The 23759-nt window shown below is 39.9% G+C and overlaps 1 protein-coding gene across 1 annotated transcript; it reads right to left on the bottom strand.

Annotated features, from left to right (window-relative positions):
• Positions 1-17397: 17397 nt before the first annotated feature.
• LOC308690864 (uncharacterized protein) lies at positions 17398-20713 on the bottom strand. The gene is made up of 3 exons (XM_081365609.1): positions 20594-20713; positions 17997-19298; positions 17398-17564 (listed from the first exon to the last, which is right to left on the bottom strand). Coding segments are annotated over exons 1-3 (1362 nt in total). The 5' UTR covers positions 20652-20713; the 3' UTR covers positions 17398-17562.
• Positions 20714-23759: the final 3046 nt, after the last annotated feature.

Here is a 23759-nt window from a genome sequence, read left to right as displayed (position 1 = left end):
CTTGTGAACTCAATTACTTGCCTCCTCCTTTGTCCATCTGTTGCGTGCCTGAGGTGTTGGCTCCTCACGGTGGTGTCTGGAGTCAGGGGCGGCTGGTCATCCCGAGTCCGCCCCGGCCTGCACCGGTGACAATAGACAAAGAGATTGAGGAGGATCTAAAAGAAAAAACAATTGATTTAGAACCTAATGAATCATTATGATAGGTGGGAAAATGTAAATGTAAGACATTTAATGAAGATTTCAAGGTACAAGAGAAAAGTATACGTTATATGAAACTTTGCAGAAATTAAGAAATCCAATTCCTAGTTTAAAATGGTATAGAGAATCCAATACAATGCTGAAGTAACTTTAGGAGGTGAAAAGTACTCAGTAAATACTTTTTTTTAAATAAGTTAGTATTAAAACAGATAAGTTTTGGGAAGAATGTCTAGATGACAATCGTATGAGAGTGCTAAATGAAATACAATTGGAAATTGCATATAATATGTAGTAGTAAGATATTAAGAGAATTAAGCAATCAAGTTAAAGATCAAACTTGAAAAGCTGGAGAGATGAACTGGATAGGCTGTACATGTGTGTATGATATTGGAAATGTGAAAATAACTATAATGAAAAAACAAGTACAAAGATGAATGTTTATGTCATGTATTTGTTTCTTGTTTTGTGTGCAAACACATGGCCGGTTATTTTGACTATGTGTTTGCATTGTCTTGTGTTTTGCCTCATTTCCATGTTGTTAATGTTGTATTAGTGTCACCTGTGATTGTGATTATGTGTCCTTACCACGTCCCTTGTTCCCTTGTTAGTATTGATGTTCATTAGTGTCACCTGTACCTTTGTAATTATGTATTCTATGTAAGCTCCTGGTGTTTGTTCCTCAGTGCTGGTTTGTCTTGTTAACATTCGGTTCTGTGAGTATTGTGGTCTGTCTGTGAATGTTCCAGTTCCGTTTTATTGTCAAGTCTAGTTATTGTTTGTTTGCCCCATCGTGGGTCTTTGTTTCCGGTTGTAAATAAACCGTGTTTTGTGAAAGTTACTGTCTGCGCTTGGGTTCTATTTAACATAACGTGACAGAACGAACCAGCCCAGGGGTATGTTCCATAAAAGACGCTTAGAAAAGCGGGGATTAAACTCCAAAACCGGACTTGAATGAGCCTAACAAATGAGTTGGGGCTAAAGTGGTTCCATAAAAGGTAATTGAAGCTCACGCAATCTCACTAATTTGATCCAGGTTTATCTAGTCAAGATAATTGCGTGTGCACGCGTTTTTTAAGCAGCCCTAGGTCGATCGTGGATCAAATCGATCCACCCATCAAACAGCGTATATTTTGTGCTGTTTTATGCGTTTGTGACATGTTTTTTTTCCCCCCTCAGTTCAAAACTTACATTTTATAGTTATATTCTCCATCTGTAAATGTTCGAAAGTCATGCAAATGTATCCATTTTGCTGCTAATCTTCATATTGAACGAGCGCTGCAAATAGGAGGGCAATAATTCTGACTAAAATATACATTTTGCTTGGAAAATTAATATGCGATATTTTATAACACTAGAAATATCTTCTAATTATAATAATTTATCTTTAGGATGTTGGATAAGTTGCACTGAACTTCTAGCGAACAGAAGTACTTCAGTGAAGTAGCCTATAATTCAGGGAAGATTTTTTTTTAAGCAGAGGTGTCAAAAGTATTCACATTCATTACTCAAGTAGAAGTATAGATACTAGGGTTTAAAAAGACTTCTGTAGAAGTTGAAGTATCAACTCAAGCTTTTTACTCAAGTAAAAGTATAAAAGTTCTGGTTTCAAAACTACTTAAAGTATAAAAGTAAAAGTAATGTAAGGAAAAAAATGCCATTAAGGACAAAAGCTTAGCTTCTTAACTACCCCAGCTCCTCAAAAAAACACATTTTCTAAAGGCCGTATTTGACTATAATTATATTAAAATGTTGATGTTGAAAAATTTGGGATGATGCACTAGGCTACCTGTTTCAGCCGTATATATGCCCATAGAAAATTAATTTTCTAAATAAATAAGCTAAATAAGCTGAGGAATCAGGAAATTAATAGGATAATGTATTAAGGTTTTTAGTCTATATTGACCTTAACAATACATAAATTATTTAATTCTGTAATGTTACAAAAAACTAATAAAGACATGGTGGCAGTTTAACAGAGACTTAACTTTACTCCGCTCATAGTGCAATGCAATAGTGCAATACTGTCTTGTTCCTTGCTTTTTGAAGAAGCCAAACACATGTCTGCATCTTTCATTAAAGGGATATAGTTCACCCAAAAATGAAAATCATTTACTAACCCTCAAACTGTTTCAGTCCTGTATGAATTTCTTTCTTCTGCTGAACACAAAAGAGTATATTTTGAAGAATGTCGATAACCAGACAGTGGATGGACCCCATTGACTTCCATAGTAGAAAAAAAAATACTATGTAAGTCAATAGCTACCATCAACTGTCTGGTTATCGACATTCTTCAAAATATCTTATTTTGTGTTCAGCAGAAGAAAGAAACTGGTTTGAAACAACTCAAGAGTGAGTAAATGATGACAGAATTTTCATTTTTAACTAAGTGAACTAATCATTTAACAGAAATTAACTGTTGGCATATGTTTAACATCAATACTGTCCAGTTTGTCCTGTTGGACACGACACACAGCAATACTGTCAAGTGTCACTTGTGACCATTGCTCTGAGCCATGTGTTCAGTGTCCTAAGAGCACTGAAACTTCTTTCAGTCCAGCTGATGAGACTGGGATGATTTGATCAACAGGCCTCTCATTTCAACAAGACCAGCCTTCAACAGACCAAGCAATGTTATTTTTTCATGTTTTATGGGGACTTTCCATAGACATAATGATTTTTATACTGTACAAACAAACTGTGTACTCTACCCCCCATAGCCTAACCTTACTTATCACAGAAAACTGTCTGCATTTTTACATTTTCAACAAACAAAAGTCTGATTTATAAGCTGTTTTCTGAAGAAGAAAAAAATCCCCAAAAGGACAAGGATTTCGGATATTGACATCTTTGTGGGGATATTTTGACCCTATAATGTAGAGTTGCTCTCTCTCTCTCTCTCTCTCTCTCTCTCTCTCTCTCTCTCTCTCTCTCTCTCTCTCTCTCTCTCTCTCTCTCTCTCTCTCTCTCTCACTCTCTCTCTCTCTCACGCACACAAACGATTGTTAGTGTTATGTTACGATTGCCAAATCAATATTTGATGCGATTTGCCCCGTATTCTTGAGCACAGAACTGTTGATTTCTCCCTCGCTTACCGCATCTAGGTTTCCTTAGGACTCGGAGGAGTTTGGGCGGTTCGCACAACCAAATATGACGACAGCCCGATCACAAGTTAGAAAGAAAACGTACTCGGTTACTAACGTAACCTCGGTTCTCTCTAGAAGAGGGAACGAGTACTGCGTTTTATCAAAACGCTACGGGAAAAGTCTCTTTTCACGAAACACTGAAGCAAAAATTATCCTTTAATTTTTCATATATGTAAAACGCGTTGCGGCAGCAGCAGACAGCTGAAGCAAGACGGCTTGTCTGCTCATTGGCTGCTCTGCGGCAACTGCATAAGCCTATCGAGCGCAGGCTGATGCAACATCAGACTAATGAGGGCGCTTCGCGCCCTCCCCGCCACTTCCCGCCGAGACGGGCGTGGCTTACCTCTATAAAACGAGCTCGAGAAGGCTGACTCACTTGATTTTGATCGCCGAAGCGAACCAGAGTGAACCAAACGCACGGCAAGGGAACGCAGTACTCGTTCCCTCTTCTAGAGAGAACCGAGGTTACGTTAGTAACCGAGTACGTTCTCTTACGAGAGTTCTCTCGTACTGCGTTTTATCAAAACGCTACGGGAACCCCTTGCAAAACGCCGTGCGTGCTGGGATAAAAACACTGATCACCGGAAGCTATTTCAGGCATACAGTGCATAATCACCAGATAGACTCACACAGAGTCAGGGAATAAGGGGGGGAAGCCTTAATTCCCTATACTGTAGCGTCCGCAGGCTTAACATGACCTCACAGGGAGAGTCTACAGGACAGGAGGGGTCTCCTCCGTCCTTATATAGACATGTCCACAGACGCGAATATGACATCACATAGCCAGGGTAGGGAGCCTGCACTAATGTGGGAAAACGTGGGTCTTACACAGTTCAGCCCAGTATAGTCGGTATAGTATTACACCGACAAAAGCTTAGCCTGTAAGGCGGGAACCTCTAGGTTATAAAACCTGATAAATGTAGACGGAGAGGCCCAGCCTGCCGCCGTACATATATCCTGTAAGGAAATCCCGCTGGACCAAGCCCACGAGGAGGCAACGCCTCTCGTAGAGTGCGCTCTGACTCCCAACGGGCATTGAATGCCCTTGGCAGTATAAGCCAGCGCTATGGCGTCAACTATCCATTTGGATAGACTTTGTTTCGAAACAGCCGTTCCTTTGGAACGTCCGCTGAACGAGACAAAGAGCTGCTCTGTCTGTCTAAAGGCAGCAGAGCGGGACATATAAGTTCTTAAAGCCCTAACAGGGCAAAGAAAACTCGAGTCCCCTTCCTCACTCGACGCCGGCAGGGCAGCCAGGGAAATGACCTGAGCCCGAAAAGGCGTGTTGAGGGATTTCGGCACATAGCCGTGCTTAGGTTTGAGTAGGACTTTAGAGTCATTAGGACCAAACTCCAAGCACGTCGGGCTCACGGAGAGCGCGTGCAGATCGCCTATGCGCTTCACTGAAGCGAGAGCCATCAAAAACACTGTTTTGAAAGACAAATGTTTGAGGCTGATTGACTGGATAGGCTCGAAAGGGGCACCTTTCATGGCCGCCAGGACCGTAGAAAGGTCCCACATAGGGACTGACGGAGGTCTGGGTGGATTCAGTCTCCTAGCTCCCCTGAGGAAGCGGATGACTAAATCATTCTTTCCTAGTGACTGACCCAGCGTTGAACCGGAGAACGCTGAAATAGCCGCCACATACACTTTGAGCGTGGAAGGAGATCTGCCCTTATCCAACAGCTCTTGTAGGAAGGAGAGAACCTCCGTTACCTCACATTCGAGGGGTGAAAGGCTCCGAGCTGTACACCAGCCGGAGAAAACCGACCACTTTGAAGCATAGAGTCGCCTGGTCGACGGCGCTCTAGCCTCCGTGATGGTATTCATGACTCCCTCTGCGAGACCAACGGGTGTCCGTTGAGCGCCCACACATGAAGGGACCATAGTTCCGGGTGTGGGTGCCAGATCGAGCCCCTGGCCTGCGAGAGGAGATCTCTCCTCAACGGCACTGGCCATGGAGCGATGTCTGCTAACTGCATCAGAACTGGGAACCATGCCTGGTTCTTCCAGAACGGTGCTACAAGCAGCACTGGGCATTTCGTTTTCCTGACCCGTTCCAACACCTGAGGCAGGAGGGAGATGGGGGGAAAAGCGTATAGCGGGCAGCGCGGCCACTTTTGGGACAGCGCGCTGTCGGTCTTTGAAAAGAATGCGGGGCAGTGAGCGTTTTCGCGGGACGCGAATAGGTCCACCTCCGCTATGCCGAATCTCTCCCACAACAGCCAGACTGTTTGTGGGTGTAGAGACCATTCGCCCGTAGGAACGTTGTTCCTGGACAGTCTGTCCGGGCCCACATTCAGCAGCCCGGGCACATGTACTGCTCTCAGCGAGCGCAGGTTGTGCTGAGCCCATAGCAGGAGGCGTTTCGCCAGCCTGTACAGGGGTATGGAATTCAGACCGCCCTGGCGATTTATGTAGGACACCACTGCCATGTTGTCCGAACGGACTATGACGTGTTGGTCCTTGATGTGGGGACAAAAACGCGTCAGCACGTTGTGCACTGCCAGCATTTCTAGGCAGTTTATGTGTTGGAGCTTTTCCCGTTCCGACCATAGGCCGAAGGACGGTCTGCCCTCGAGCAGTGCTTCCCATCCCGAGGTGGATGCGTCCGTAGACACCATCCTCACCCTCGAGGAAGTCCCCAGGCTTACACCTGATTGGTACCAGTCGTTCGCCATCCAAGGCACCAGGGCTGTGACACAGTCCTGATCGACCTTGAGGCGTAATGACCGGACACCCACACTCTGCGTGGAACCCGCGCTTTCAACCAGAACTGCAGCGGGCGCATGCGGAGCAAGCCCAGCCGGAGAACTGACGATGCTGAGGCCATGAGACCCAGCATCCTTTGAAATTTTCTGAGCGGGGTGAAAGCGCCGCGGCGGAAAGACATCGCCGCGCGCTGAATGTTCAGCACGCGCTGTGGCGACAGCCGCGCTGTCATAGACTGTGAGTCCAGAACTATACCCAGAAACGGAATCGTTTGGCTGGGGTTCAGTGAACTCTTCGCCCAATTGACCGTGATACCAAGATTCTCGAGGTGATCGAGTAAAATGGCTCTGTGCTCTATGAGCTGAGATCGTGATTGGGCTAGGATCAACCAGTCGTCCAAATAGTTCAGCACTCGCATGCCTCTGAGTCTGAGACGAGCGAGCCCTGCGTCCATGCATTTCGTAAATGTACGAGGTGCCAGGGACAAGCCGAAAGGCAGGACTGTATACTGGTATGTCTGACCCTCGAAGGCGAATCTCAAGAATAGCCTGTGATGTGACGCTATCTGTATTTGAAAATACGCGTTGTTCAGTTGTCTTAGATCCAGAATGGGTCTGATACCGCCGTCCTTTTTGGGGACTAGAAAGTATCTGCTGTATATCCCCTGTTCGCTTTGAACTCGGGGAACAAGCTCTATCGCCCCTTTGCTTATCAGTTTTGATATTTCGGCGCGAAGTAGGTGTGCTACATTCAGCGGAACCGAAGTTTCGACGCGCGCTGTGAAGCGCGGAGGGCGTCGACAAAACTGTAGCGAGAAGCCTCTCTTTATAATGCCTAAAGACCCAGTCCGAAACCCCTGGAAGCGCTGCCCATGCATCTGCATGGTTGGCTAAGGGCCGGATACAGAGCACGCTCTGTTCGCCGTGCGACAGAGGTGCTATGGGGCTCACAAACATAGGCGTTATGCCTGCGGCATTTGAGGCGGGGGGCGCGCTTAATACAGCGGGCGGAGCGCTCGCCCTCGACCTTACAACAGTGTTTGGCTGAGTGAGGGGGGGCTGCGCGAGTCCCGTGGGACTCATGTGTGCGAGTAGATGTGGGCTGTGAGCGGGCACATTTACTGCTTGGGGCGCGCTGCTTGTGTAAGCAGCGCGCGCGCTCACAGGTCTCGTTTTTACAGAGAGCCTGTGATCTGATAGACATAGTGTTCGTGGGCACTTTTACTATGTGGGGAGCGCAATCGACCTGAGTCGATTTTATTTGCGCGAGCCCTAAGTGCAGGGCTGTGCTTGTGTAGGGATGTGCACTGAGAAGTGGGCATCGACACTACATTTATAGCACCATCGGCCGTGGCCGGGACACCAGAAATACCGTGAGTAAGTGTGGGCGCGGGAGAGTGGGCACAGTTACTGCAATGAGTGCACTGTCTGTCTGAGCAGAGTGAATGCACACAGGTTTCGTCTTCACAGAAACCACAAGGCATGCAGAACATAGTGTTTGTGGGCACTAGGCAGTGGGCACGTTCACTATGTTGCGTGCGTGATCGACCCGAGTCGAATATATGAGCGCGGGCCCTGTGTGAAGGGCTGTGCTAGTGTGTAGGAATGGGCACTAGCAGTGGGCATCTTCTCTACACATATAGCATCATTGGCCGTGCTCGTGGGCAGCAAAAAACACGTCTGCATTTGCCTCTCGGGGAACAAACAGAGTGATTTGCATTCGGCGGCATAAATATTTTCTGCCGGCCGGCCTGGGGTTTGAACCTCCGATCCCCCGCGCGCAAGTCTAAGAATCTACCACTGGATCACAGTGAAGATACATTGACCAAGTCAGCGCGAGTATTATCCGCACTGGCGTTTGCTTGTCAGGCATGCACCACGTGCTTGTGGGCAGCAAAAACCACGTCTGCAGTTGCCTCTCGGGGAACAAACAGAGTGATTTGCATTCGGCGGCATAAATATTTTCTGCCGGCCGGCCTGAGGTTCGAACCTCCGATCGCCCGCGTGCAAGTTTAAGAATCTACCACTGGACCACAGTGAAGATACATAGATAAAATCAGCGCGAGTATTATCAACACTGGCGTTTGCTTGCAGGCCTGTGCCACGTGCTCGTGGGCAGCAAAAAACACGTCTGCAGTTGCCTCTCGGGGAACAGACAGAGTGATTTGCATTTTCAGACGCCTGCAAAATGCCAGAATGTGAGAAGAGTGGAAATCGCCCAGTTTCAGCGGGGCTGAAAACACTCCATTCTCCTTTCGCCAGTGACGCGCGGGAACCATAGAAACGGTGTTCGGTTGCAGGCAAGCGGGTACTACGCGCTCGCAGGCTGCAAAATGCATCTCTGCAGTCGCCTTCAGGGGACTTACAGAGCAAAGCATTGGCGGCATAAATATATATGCCGCTAGACCGGGATTCGAACCCCGGTCTCCCACATGAAGAACCTATAATTCCACCACTGAGCCACGGGGCTCATTTTCTTCAGCGTTTGCTGGCAGGCAAGCGTGTAACAGACTCACTTGCTGCAATAATATTTCCAGTCGCCGAACAGGGAACTGAGAAATGTGAGAGAAAAGAGGTCAGACCGACCAACGGTGGGACTAAGAACACTCTTTTCTCCTTCGCCGGTGAATGACGCGTGCAGAGGCAGGGTAGCTTTTCTTGTAACGTAAAGAAAAACTAATCCCGCCCTCCGCTTCCAGGAAGGGCAGCCTCGGAAGGATGCCCGGTGAGTCCTCAGAGTCACCGTAGGCAATTGGCTCGGAGTGAAGGCGTTCGCCGTCAGCGAGCGCGAGCACTGCATGAGAAGGCATCTTGAAAAAGACGCAGCTCTTTTAGGGGTGTGTGTTGCAAAGCAAACACACACACACAAACACAAGAACAAGAATGTAAAGGATATGGCGTCGGAAAGCGCAGCAGGTACAGCGGTAGAAGGCGGCGTTGGCCAGCGGCTTCAAGGGCTCGTCCCGCTGAAGTGCTTGCATCAGACGACGCGTGCTTCCTCGTGATCCAGCGATGCGTGCGCTTCGCTGAAGAGATTAAAATCAAGTGAGTCAGCCTTCTCGAGCTCGTTTTATAGAGGTAAGCCACGCCCGTCTCGGCGGGAAGTGGCGAGGAGGGCGCGAAGCGCCCTCATTGGTCTGATGTTGCATCAGCCTGCGCTCGATAGGCTTATGCAGTTGCCGCAGAGCAGCCAATGAGCAGACAAGCCGTCTTGCTTCAGCTGTCTGCTGCTGCCGCAACGCGTTTTACAAAAATTAAAGGATAATTTTTGCTTCAGTGTTTCGTGAAAAGAGACTTTTCCCGTAGCGTTTTGATAAAACGCAGTACGAGAGAACTCTCGTAAGAGAACACAAAGCCAATCAGTTTAGCGATGTGTGTTCAAGAGGCGGGACTCGGATCTATTAACCGTTTGTGTAATTGGCCAATTTTTTTTTTAACGACGACAAGCCGGAACGAAAACAAGCCGAAATGAACTAGGAGTAACGAGGCTATTTTTAAAATGTAAGGAGTAGAAAGTACAGATAATTGCGTGAAAATGTAAGGAGTAGAAGTAAAAAGTCGTCTGAAAAATAATTACTCCAGTAAAGTATAGATACCCAAAATTTCTACTTAAGTAATGTAACGAAGTATTTGTACTTCGTTACTTGACAGCTCTGTTTTTAAGAAACTAAATATAGAGATACAAAATATAGTTTTGGGTATAGGACCTATGCTACTTAAGAAAGATGATGTATACTTATTTAGAATGCTGAGAATTACAGCTTTTAATGCAATTTTTTTGGAGAAAGCAAGAATCCCCAGTTTTAAAGTACATTATGGAGAGGATAACATGAAATTAAGAGCAAATGTATACATTTTGAAAAGATATGTGCAACTAGAAAATCAAAGAATATTCCATAAAATAAAGGAATATATATTAGCCTACATTAACTACATTTTTATATAACCCTCCCTCCCTTTTATTTCTAGTTAGGCTATTTGTTATTTTATTTATTTACTTATTTAATATTGAATTTCATACTATTTATTTATTGTTTTTTTGTCTTTTCCCCCTTAAATCATATGTAAAAGTGTCTATGTACTTAATATTGTTCTAATCATGTGTGTTTTTAGGCTATGTGTTGGTGGGTATTATCACAAAAGAAAAAAGTAGAAGGAAAAATAAGGAATATTTATTGGGGGGAAATATTATGTCTTTAAAGGAACTGTCAATTTGTATAATTGTGTTAAATGTGTTTGAATTGAAAGACATAATAAAGTATATATATATATATATATAATATACTAAAATATTTCTTATTTGGACATTAGATGTGCCTTATTTAGAAGTTTAAACCTGTGTGTCTATTTTTATGATAGCAATAACTGTAAAGGGACTATTGTAATGGGGTAAATCAAATGTAGGCTAATACTGTCAATTACTAAGCTCAGATTCATCTTACCAGTTAAAATTTATACTCTGCTTTTGTAATTATTTATTTTTAATTTTGTGATTTTAACTTAAAAGCTTTTTTCAGATTGTGTTCTAATGTTCTTCTAATCATAAACATGTACTACAGCTGCCAAACAAAACAGAGAGAAATGTATTCATAAATCTTTAAAACAATCTAATTAAATCTTGGGCACAAAACATTCAGCCATAAAAAAAGAAAACCTGTAATATATATATATATAGTGTATTTAGGCCTATCTATCTATCTATCTATCTATCTATCTATCTATCTATCTATCTATCTATCTATCTATCTATCTATCTATCTATCTATCTATCTATCTATCTATCTATCTATCTATCTATCTATCTATCTATCTATCAATCTTGTCTAATTTATCATTGTAGCCTTATTTAAGTTGATTTTAATACTCTGTATACTCTGTATTTATTTTTGGACTAATAGTAGTTAATAAAGTCCAATAATGGTATGAGAGAGTGTCAGTGGTAATATCATTGTGTTCTTGTCGGTCAGTGTTAGAGGATCTGTGTAACAGCTGAGGCTTAGCCTGACAGTTAGCCTGCCCTGGACCAGGCTAGTTTCCCAGCATAAGTTGCCAGGGTAACTGAGTTTGAACTATTTTAAGTTTGCTTTATGAAACAGAGGCTGCGTTCGAAAACCGCATACTTCCCTACTATTTAGTATGGGAAAAAGAGTAGGCGAGCGAAAAAGTATGTATGAATCCAAAAGAGTAGGCGAGAATTACCTGGGTGACGTACTAATTATCGCGAGATTCGGACTTAAGTGCGTTCGAATATGCCTACTTTCCTACTATATAGTAGGCGAAAACAGTACGTGAAGGAAGCAGTACGTTCGAAACATCAGTATTCATAAAAGAGTAGGCGAGAAGTTCCCGGATGGCTTACTCGCTTCCGCCCAGATTTTTGAGTGCTCAACGATGGATACTCTTCTATCCCAGGAGGCCACGCGAGAGGATACGTCATAAAAAAGAAGAAGAAGGATAGGTCATACTCGAACGTGACGGAAAGGATGACGGACGAGACTGTTTTCAAATGTGAGTATTACAAATCAAATGATCGCATGTGTTGAACTACTGTACAATAAACTGTTGAATTGTTGAAGATGTAAAGACGCTATATTTGTGATTTTGCTGTAAATCACATTTTATTATGTAGCTAACAGAGAAGCTCCAGTAAGGACACATACGTCTCCAAAGTGGATTTGCATACATTTTAAACCGTATACATCTTAAATACAATTACTAAATGTCTATTTAATATCTGACAAGAAAATCTTCTATAAGAATTGCAGATTACTACGTCTAATATAGATATGAAATAGGCATCTCTGAGTGATGTATGTGTGCTATTATGTAGAACAAATCTATAAAGTAACTAAACATAAGTTATCTATTTTATTTGTCCATTAGTACTGTTGATAAATTAAGGAACATTTATGTAGGATAAAAAGTTAAAACAACCTCAACATGTAAATGTAGTGTTGAGCTCATAAATCACAGAGGTAACGTGAGTCTGGTCTGGATGTTACAGGGACAGATGAACAGATGTGTGTTTATCCGGTGGAGAGTGGCTCATGAAGCTGAATGCTACAATCAAAGGCTCTGTGACATTACAGAAATGAATACAACAACTATTTAAATATTAAGTTGTAGTTTATTTTAATTATTGTAGTTTCAAACAGAGCTATTACAGCACTTTTCTGATTCTTGATTTCTGTGCATTTGCTGCACAGCTTTTGTGGTGGAGCAGGACCTGCAAGGAAAGATGATGTGGCGGCATTTGTGGAAAAAAAGCTCTATTGCCTCAGATTGTGAAGCACAACACATCACGCAACAACCTCCGGCACGAAGGCACGGCTCACCTCTGGCGGTCAGCTGATTCATCAGAGCCGCAGAATGGGAACCGCTGTGTTGAGATGGCAGAAGGATGTGGTTCAGCGCCTGTAGCCTACATACATACATGATTGACTGTAGTTTTAATAAAGCTTTGTTTCATGTGTTGACTTGTATATGCATTTGTTTATTGTGTGATGGTGACTTTGATTCATTCTTTTACTAATTTATTAATATTTCTCATTGTTGTCAGTAAATAAAATACAATTAATTAATGCTTTATTTATTGTTTGAATGAAAATGTAGATGTTCACTATATACACATCTAGAGTGTATTCATGCATAGCTATTTCAAATGACATACATTACATTTTGTTTGTTTTATTGAATTATATAATTTACAGTAAAAAGTAATATAATTAATTGATCAGCATTTATCGTTGTTATTATTGTATGTTTTGGGGCTGGAATAGCAATGCAATTCATTCTGGGGTAATATTAATTTTTAATAATGATACTTAAATTTTTCGAGTATAAAATCAACAGTTTTCTCCAAAGGTGAATCTCCCTTTGTGCAGACATTACAAACGCTGAGGAAAACCGTTCTAGGTAGGGCTGTCGAGTTACTGATGTTATGAGGTATATCATGTAGGCTATGTATGTATATATATATATATATATATATATATATATCAATCATGGGTTTGCAAACATATTATGATATTTTATACACAGGAAAAAACCTATAAGGTTGAATATCAATATTTATTTTCTTAAATAATTAATTATATAATACATTTAAAAAAAAAAACATTTTCTGTTATTTATAGGCCTGAGGGATGAAACGAGAGTTAAATTTAACAAGAAAAAGAGGAAAACAAAGCAGTAAGCCACTTTTGCTTATGGATGAAAATGTTTGGATATAAAATAAAGAAATTAACAACATATTCAAGAGATGACAATTTTGGGATTTCGTAATAAAAATAAATATCGTTAAGGATAAAACGGTGGGTCACATTAGTAGGGTTAAATATAAGAACTTAAATCAACCCTAAATGTACTCACAAAATAAATGGGAAGCAGTTTTTTCAAAAAGACCACAAAATGAGCAAGTTTAATCAATATCATGATATTTACAGACAGATTAATTAAGCGTGTCGTTCAAATCTTTTAAGTTGTTGCGCTTGTGATAACGCGTCGTAGGTCACATGATAACGTCAACATGGCAGATGTCCGGTTCTCATTCATACTCAACGAGATCTGGCTATAAAGTATCTACTCTTTTAGCGCTCGTTAAGTAAGTACTCATTGAAATTAAGTACCTACTCATTGAGTATGCGGTTTCGAACGCAGCCAGAATCCACCGACAATAAGTCTGACTAACCAAAATAAGCCTGGCTTATACTCTAATCTTGTTTTATGGAACAGCCCCCAGGACTGCAAACACAGGGAGACTAAATAGTGAAGCAAACAAAGGAGGGTAACGAGATGGACAGGTGGGACAAATTAACCAATAATCGGATAACAAGATGGGAGGGGCTAGACAATAGACAGGAGAGCACATGGCACAAGGAAACAACATGACAGCCATGTGCTCACAACAGACCAAACAACACAAACACATGACAAACCGGGAGTGTCACAACTCTGTCACAAACCAAGAGAAAACCCAGAACAAGGGTGACAGAACTGTGACAGTTTAAGGCTAAAATTTTCAGATGAAAATTAAATTAAAACTCAAAGATAGAGAGATAACGGATAATAATACAGTAACTGATCAGACGATAATACAGTTTAGAGTGTGTGATGTGCTGGTAGATGTAAAATCAAGGGTCTGATAAAAGGCTCATAATTAGGGCATTATAGTAAGAGTACAGTAAATAATACAGAATGGGTCAAATATTATCCTGTACCTTTAGTCTTGATAAGATGAAGTAAAAACGATGAAGTAATAATTACCTGGGAGATTCCTAAAGAAATTCCAGAGTATTATATAAGACAAAAGATCTGCCATAACAAGCATATAAAATAACATGAGATTTTACTGATAATTTGGCAGAGGATGAAGAATTGTTCAATTTGAGTAAGTTCTGGACTGTGAAGTATTTTGAAGGAATGAGTCCAAGCATATATGCAGGATGGGCACGTTTGAATCAGACATTAGACAGTAATATTAGAAGGAATGATATAAATCAAAGGATAAGCAGATTATTGTCTGACCCTATTGTGAATGTATGCCACCATTTCCATTCTTAGAAAACATCAAGAATGAATGGAAAGAATGGAGAGCCAGAGAAAATCAAAAGAAAGTGGTCATGTGTTTAATGATCAAGCAAGAAAAAGCTTTTTGCTAATTGGAGAAAAAAAAAAAACACACACATGAGACACTGAAGTGGTTAGTAAATAATATTCGAATGGAATTAAATATAGTCACAATAGTGTTTTGTTTATTCTTGAGTTGTCTGGTTTAGGACGGATTTTCAGAATAATATGTAAATTATTAAAGAAATGTGAAAGGGGTGTGAATAAAGCCTATGACATTGACTTACGTCCAGTAAGACCTTAATCTAAGAGAGCAGGTGTTGTGAGACTGTACAAAGCAACATGTGTCTAATAACAGACGCAGAGAACTAGAGACTGGAGATACCAGCACATCTCAACATGATATACAGCAGACTGACCCTTACACAACCTTTCATAGACCTGGAGGAACATGACATGCACAACACACTGCTAGATACATATATGTTCCCTGTACCCATTGCTTTTCTAAGCGTGTAAAATGGATAACTATATTGTATGGCGGAATACCATAGCAAGTGCTTATGAGCACTTCGTCTTGGCGCAGTAATATCTTCACTAGAGGGAGCGGGGGCCGGTGAGAGGATTTTTCACGAGTGAAGATATTACTGCGCCAAGACGAAGTGCTTACAAGCACTTGCTATGGTATTCCGCCATACAATATAGTTTTCCATTTTACACGCTGCTACTGCTTTCGCTCTCTTCTCTCTCTCTGGTCTACGAGTGTGCGCGCACGCCGAGAAGTGCCCTTAGGACCCATATAAGGAAATTCCGCCCTCTCTTACGTGAGACAGAGCCATACTCGAAAAAAACTTTCCGAAACTTGTGACAAACCGGAAGGACAATTTTTGGCACAGAAATACTCCTTCAAACGTACAATTTAATTTTTGAAACTTTGTCCATGTTTAGCAAGGGAATCCAACTCATTACCAGTGTAAAAAACTCAGTATGCATGAAATAGAATTTCACCCCCCCCCCCTTTAAGAGCCCCAAAAGTGCCCGAGAAGTAGAAAAAAATAATAATAATAACAAATAATCCTAACGAAAACAATAGGGCATTCGCCCTTTCAGGGCTTGGGCCCTAATAATAATAAACAGAGCAATTCCAAGAGGGTCCTCTCACCATCGGTGCTTGGGCCCTAAATATGCAAGTCACAATAATAATAAATGTTGTCATAATTAAGACTTAGTATCTTATAATAAACTTTCACAAAATAATGAGCAGTGCTTAATTTGTAAAGTGGGAGATCCCGGAGCGCAGAGGGGGGGTGGATCCGGCGACTCAAAACGGGGGTTGGAGGTAACGGAACAAAAAAAAAATATTACACTGCCTACGTAGCTTCTCTGCAGGGGCGGCACCAGAGAATTTTTAACGCATGTGCTGAGGAGGTGCTAGATCATTGACGGGGGGAGCTGCGCAAAACTTGGCCACTAAATATTTATTATTCAGTTATGTTAATGATCACAATTAAAGTTTTAATTTTATTAAATTGAACAAAGCGATGATGTAGGCTATTATTAATAATAATGTTATTTCAACATAATATCTTGTTATTTCGACATAATATGTGTGCGTGCAACATGCAAGATGTGCATTTGTAAATCCGGTGACGCGTGTATTGATTTGTATTAATAAACAAGTGTTTTCTCTGACAGTGTCGACTTGGCTGCAAAGATGAAGTTGACGATCGCCATCTCCGTGTGAACGCGCCTATAGAGAGAAATGCACATAAATAGGCCTAATGGATTACATAATCAGAGAGTAGCTTTTTTCTTTTTGAATTATTTTGTTTAAAGACATTTTAAGCTTTGTGTATTTGATGTATTTTTCATGTCTGTGTGAGGCATACACTGAGTTTCATCAAGTTAGGATGAGATGCGCTCCAGCTGACGTGCAATGCAAGTGACCGCGCAATGCAAGTGACCGCGCAGGTGCCTCGATTATTGTCTGTTATATTTGTTCTTCTTATTCATTAAATCCAGGCAATTGGTTGATGAAAAATGTATTAAAATTAAGATACAATTTATACAAAACGAAATTCACTTTAAAGAAAGGCTTTCTACAAAACAAATTGATGAAGTGGTCAAAATCATGTCTGAACCACTTTTGCACATCCTATCACTCGGTCGTGCTGTTCACTTTTCATAAATCAACAATAAATGGAAAAAAATAACATTCGAAAATTTTAACAAATATGAAACTAAATGCGCTTTTTTTAATGGCTACAATACTCTCTATTTGTACAAATTGCTGCACATTCGTTTAATTCTGAATTTTGCGCACACAAGTTGAAAGGCATTTGTTCAAATCAAGTTCACGGATAATTGTGCGTGCACTTATTAATCATTATGATACTAAAATCATAACAGAAGTAGGCTATGCTATGTACAAAAAATCAGATGAGCCCATAATATGAACGCAATTACACGTTAAGCATTTTCCTCCCATAGAAAACCATTATAAGAACGCTTAATGTGGCTTAATGCAGATTAGAATGTCCCCTTATTATGTCGAAATAACGAGATATTATGTCGATACTAGGCCACTGTGTCCACCGTGGTCTCCTTCTTGATCAGCAGAAACGATTTTTGCTTGTTTGGGATCTGACTGGCCAGTGTATTTGAAAAAGTTAAGCAAACTTTTCTGTCTTTTTTACATTTTTCCCGAGTGAAACGATCGAGGCTAACAGCAATCTCAACTTGTACAACAAGCGTGCAAGTCATGTGTCACAAACATTGAACACTACACAAACAGTAATTTTATTTTTTTCATTTAGGCAATTAATTTTAGTGACACAGGAGGTGCCGGATCCAATAAAAAAGGTTCCGGATCCAATGTTTGAGGTGACGGAACATGTTCCGGCGTGTTCCGGCTGAAATTAAGCCCTGATAATGGGACACTTTCCTGCAATAAGATACCTTCTCATTATCAAAACATACAGTAAATCCCATAATAATCAGCTACATCATATTAATGACTTACAACTCATAATAAAAGATAATTTCTCATAATCAAATACTTTCTTGATACTTTCTCATAATGATGAACATCTCGTAATGAGAAACTTTCTAGTAATGACTGTTTTTGTAATAATTAGATAGCTTCTCAAAATGATGACTTAATACCTAAAAATAATTAGAAACATTGCATAATAACGAGATGCTTTATCATAATAAGGACTAAACATCTCATAATAAGAAATGTTCTAATAATAATGAGATACTTTCTTATAATTATAACTCAGTATCTCATAATAATGTAAAAAATGTGAATCCAATAGCAAGCAACCACCAAGATGTCCTGTTGCTCATCATGGCTGTTAGGAAACTAACTTACACAGGACAGACGCATTCTCTCTAGTGTGGATCCTCTCATGTCTTTTCAAATCTGCTGACCGACTGAATCTCTTGTCACAGTGTGAACACTTGTAAGGTTTTTCTCCAGTGTGGATCATCTCATGTCTTTTCAAATCTGTTGACCGACTGAATCTCATGTCACAGTGTGAACACTTGTAAGGTTTTTCTCCAGTGTGAATTCTCTGGTGCAGTTTTAAACTGTCCGCTGTAATAAAAATCTTTTCACATTCAAAGCACATGTACTCTCTCACACCAGTGTGAATTTTTTTATGTTTATGTAAATATGACAGCAGTGAAAAACTCTTTCCACACACAGAACATGAATGTGGCTTCTCCTTCATATGAACTGTCAGGTGTGTCTTCAGGTGTGATGCACAAAGAAATGTTTTGGCGCATTGAACACATGAGAACGGTTTCTCTCCAGTGTGAACTCTCGTGTGAATCTGAAGTGTTTGTTTGTCTGAGAATCTCTTTTCACACTGATCACATGTGTACGGCTTCTCTCCAGTGTGGATCCTCATGTGTCTCTCAAGGTTAGTTTTTTGTGTGAATCTCTTTCCACACTGATCACAGGTGTGCGGCTTCTCGCCTGCATGAACACTCATGTGGATCTGAAGACTTGGTTTGGTCGTGAATCTCTTCCCACACTGATCACACTTAAACGGCTTCTCTCCAGAGTGGATTCTCGTGTGAGTATTAAGATGTTGTTTTTGTGTAAAGCTCGTCCCGCATTGATCACATGTGAACGGCTTGTCTCCAGTGTGAACTCTCATGTGAATCTCAAGACTTTGTTTGGTTGTGTAACTCTTTCCACACTGAGTGCAGGTGAAAGGTTTCTTGGCTCTTCTTTTCTTTAAAAATGTCTGTTTAGTCTTTGAGCGACTCAAAGGTTTTTCTCCAGGTTTGACATGATGTTCCTCCTCCACTTCACTCAGTTCTTCACTCTCCTCCTTCACTTTACTCAGTTCTTCACTCTCCTCCTTCACTTCACTCAGTTGTTCACTCTCCTCCTTCACTTCACTCAGTTCTTCACTCTCCTCCTTCACTTCACTCAGTTCTCTCTCCTCCTTCACTTCACTCAGTTCTTCACTCTCCTCCTCCACTTCACTCAGTTCTTCTCTCTCCTCCTTCACTTCACTCAGTTCTTCACTCTCCTCCATCACTTCACTCAGTTCTTCACTCTCCTCCTTCACTTCACTCAGTTCTTCACTCTCCTCCTTCACTTCACTCAGTTCTTCACTCTCCTCCTTCACTTCACTCAGTTCTTCACTCTCCATCAGGTCTGACATGAAAGAGAAAGAGTTATTTTCTTTTCACTACAACAAAAATAATTCAAAGAGAGGAATATGAAGTGAAAGAACATACAAAAGAGCTCTGATGTAATATCAAAAAAGTACTTTCCATAAATGAGGTACATTGATAATTATTTTTAAAAACATTATAGACACATATCCCATGTTGCTGTAGAAATAACTATTAAATATATTTGATTAATGACACAATTATCTAATGTACAGCGGCTTTATCTATTCAATGGTCATGAAGAGCGCTATGTAGAGTGTGTAGAGAGCGGACCACTATTAAATACTAACCCTTCTTAAACTAACATTAACAACTTTATAACACAACAATAAATAATACAAAAACTAACTCTCTTTAATACTGCAAATACCATGTAGAGCATTTGATTCCCGAGATGCAGAATCACAGAATCCAGTCACTAATGGAACTTACTGTATAAAACAGAACGTCACACAAACCAAATATAAAACAGATAATGACAACGGGATGGTTTTGATTCTGAAGAGACTGCCGGTAAGAGGAAATCTAAGCACTAATAACTGTGTTTGGTGGCTTCGTGTAAATGTTCATGTTATGGACTTGGGTATTTATCATTGTTATTTTGGTATCTGTGATTAGGTTAGTGTTTAAATTGCTGAACCTAAACGCCTAGTATTGTTAACAATCATTTTAAAAAGTATATTATCAAGAAATGATTAATATATTGGCTTTTTGCTAAAATTAATGCTCTCTCTAAAATTCACTGTCTTAATGTGAAATCAATTCATTTGTTAGAATATTTAGTATGGTAAACATGGTTAAATTCCCTTCAAATGAAATACAAATCTGGTGATAAAAGCTAGCTCTTTGAAAACTTATTTGCTATGGTGTAAAATAGTATTAATAAAAAGAAATTGTATTGTGCTAACACTTACTAAATTAAACCTGTATAAATTATGTACATTGTGAAATTGTGGTGGTTCAATTCATGTGCATTGCTGTAAATATTTACACTGCTTTGTTGTGTGTGGTTTTAAAGGTTTTTCACCTACTGAAAATACTACAATAAATTGAGAAAAGGCAACTTAAGTCTCATTCTTGTGAGTGGAACCCAGTGTTCAATTCAGAAGTAAGGAACCGCTTTCAAGTGTGGGACCCGTGCAACTTAGAACATTTGACAATATCAACCTCCCTCTACTGAACATTTGTTGAAAATCTGTACCATTTCATAGTTGAACTGTTTATCTAAAAGTGATGTTCTTCAGCATCATGAATGAATGAAGAATAAACACCAACCTCTTTGTTCTTCAGGATCTTCAGTGTGTTTCATTCTGCAGGGTTCTGGATCACTCATGTTCTCACTGTCCTCTTTAATAAACTCAGTCTTTGCAGATTTCAGCTCTTCCTGATGCTCTGATGCTCGTCTTCACTTGCAGCTGATGGGAATTTACAGCATTTATTGGAGAATTACAGTGGGAGGAGCTTCACTGATGATGCAATTGCTGTGGGAGGAGCTTCACTGACTGACCTGCAGTTTGGTTGGAGGAGATGATCTGCCAAAAGCAAAAATATATCAGTAAATAAGTTTATTTTTATGTAAAAAAAAAAAAAAAACGCATTAAATGCAAGTAAACTGTCTATTTTAATGTTTAAAATATATTTTCAACTATAAAAAGCCATTATCAATGGAGCGCAGATATTGAGTCACCATGGCAACAGCGCCAGACAAAAAGAGGTCTTCAGATTTCTCACCAGCAGAACTGGATGAGCTTCTGCAAGCATATGGAGACTACGAACATTATTATTATTTTTTACATATCAGCTCCAGCAGCGAAGGGCAGACAGTTAGCTAGGGAGAAAATAGTTGCTTGTGTCAATGCGTATGTTTACATTTTAATTAGTTATACAGTGTTGGGTGTAATTAATTACCAAGTAATCTAAATACTGTAATTTAATTAAAGGGATTACTCTTAATTCTGATGTAATTTAAAGTAAAATCTGATGTAAATGCATTAGACTATAGAACAATTCTGTATATTTAACATACATTTTTAAAAGGTATATTTTTAATGTAACCTTCTCCCTCTACACACTTTGGTCAGTTCAAGAATAATTCATGCAATTGTATATTGTTTATTTGAAAGCATTAAAAGTGCAGTTTCTTGTCTCTCCTTGTATTGTTCAAGTGTTTAAGGTTGATATGGGATTTAGTAATTAGTAATAAGTAGACCAATGCCTTATAAAGATAGTCATTATTACATTAATCTAATTACAGTGATGAATGTGTCATTTGTAGTTAGCAATACAAGTAACTTACCCAACTGTTATAATATCAGAGGTGAAACTAGAAGAACAGTTATTCAACCTAATTTTAATTTTCATTTAGATGCAATCCAGCAGACATTAAAAGAACATGGCAGCAGCTGAAAATTATATATATATATATATATATATATATATATATATATATATATATATATATATATATATATATATATATATATATATATACTTTTTTTTGGCTGTACTCTTTTTTTTGTCTTTTATCCATATGCTAATTGGCACAATTCATAATGTATCTGTCTGTCTATCGTTAAACAATATATGCAATTTCATACATTTTTATTTCTATTTATAATATTGTTCTGTTTCTAAGGGCAAATATCTAGAAAGTAGTAAATAACTGTAAGAAAAGCATTTGACGAAAAAAATACATTTGTATTTGTAATCATCAAATCCCCTCAGTCTGCTGACACCAATGAAATGAGCTTTAAGTGTCAATTTACAGGAGATCTGAAGACATCAGCATAATAAATGAGGTGAAAACAGGAACTATTGTCATGAAATAAAGAGTGTTTTCAGCAGATCTGTTAATATTGATGAGCCTCAGACTATCAACACTCATTCAACAAGCCATTCAGGATCATCAGCAGATCATCTCACTTTATTCTGAGTGTTTGCTGTTAGAAACACATTATTTGAGGCAGGATACATGATAAAAGCCTGTACAACTGCTCTAATGAAAGAAAATACTGTAATTTCTTGTAAAAAAAAAACACATCAAAAACCACTAATGACACTCATCTTCATCATCTACTATAGCTAAATAACTACAGCAGCATATTATCACCTCTGTCAAATTCTGCCCATAATACTGTTCACTTGATCCCTATTTCAAAGACAGCCCTAAAGAGCTGCAAACCCCTGGTTAAATCTATCAATGTATGGTCAGAAGACAGTGTAGAAGCACTGAAAGACTGTTTTTATGCACAGACTGAGACATTTCTCTAGTGAGCAAATCCTGGACCTTGCCTCAGAAGTTCCCTACAATTATGTCCTGACACTGTGATCCCAAAACGGAATATAAAAGTCTTCCCAATAATAAGCCTTATACTGCATTACAAAGGAGGTAAAGGAGCAAAAAACAAAAAACAATCGGGCATTTAGGATTATTGACCACTTAAAACTTAAAGGGACACTTCACTCATTTGCATTAAGCTTTGTATCGATAGAAACCCAGTCATATTTTTGAATGGTCGCGCATTATTCACTCATTTTACCCTGAGACGGGAGAAATATGGATTTCAGTGTTGCAGATCCTGCTTATAATGATGTAAAAATCCCATATCTTTGTACATGGAGGAACATACACTCGTTTATTTATGTTACGAAATTTATTTTACATTTCAACTACAAATATGACCCACTATCAGATAAAGTTTAATGTTCCCACGGGTGAAATACTCCTTTAAAACTGTACAAAAGGAGTTGACCCAAAAGCTCAAAGAAGCAAAGGAACATCATAGGGAGTTGATAGAGAAAAACTTCAAAACTATGAACTCTAAAAAACTTTGGGACTCAATGAGGATAGCAACAAATATGAAACATGTCAACATGCATGTCATAGATGAACTGACAAAAGCAAATGAGTTGAATTATTTTTACGAGAGGTTTGACAATCGTGATTTCTCTCGGTTGAATGTGATATGGTGCTTGACAGTATTGTTATAGATGATGCTGATAGGTTTGAGATTGACCCTAAATCCATCAACAAGGTCTTCAAGCAAATCAGTGTAAACAAGGCCACAGGTCCAGACGGCATCCCTGCTTTTCTACTAAAACATGTGCAGATGAACTGATGCCCCATTATCCAGAGGTCCCTACAGTCTCACACTGTACCAACACAATGGAGAAAGGCCATTATTATACCTGTCCCTTAGAAGCCCTGCCCACATGAGAATAATGATCTTAGGCCTGTTGCCTTCACTTCTGTTGGGATGAGTGCATGGAAAAGCTCATTATGAGCAAACTAAATCTAGATGTAGGCCCACAGTTAGATCCTCATCAGTTCACATACAAACATCAGAGACTCATTACTCATTTTATCAACTGCGTATTGTTATTGTTCACTTTTATTTTCTGCTGATTCTGCTTGAATCGGGAATAATTTTAGTTCTGAAAG

Source organism: Scardinius erythrophthalmus (assembly GCF_964197995.2).
Source record: "Scardinius erythrophthalmus genome assembly, chromosome: 1".
Taxonomy (NCBI): domain Eukaryota; kingdom Metazoa; phylum Chordata; class Actinopteri; order Cypriniformes; family Leuciscidae; genus Scardinius; species Scardinius erythrophthalmus.
This window is presented reverse-complemented; position numbering and strand designations above follow the sequence as displayed.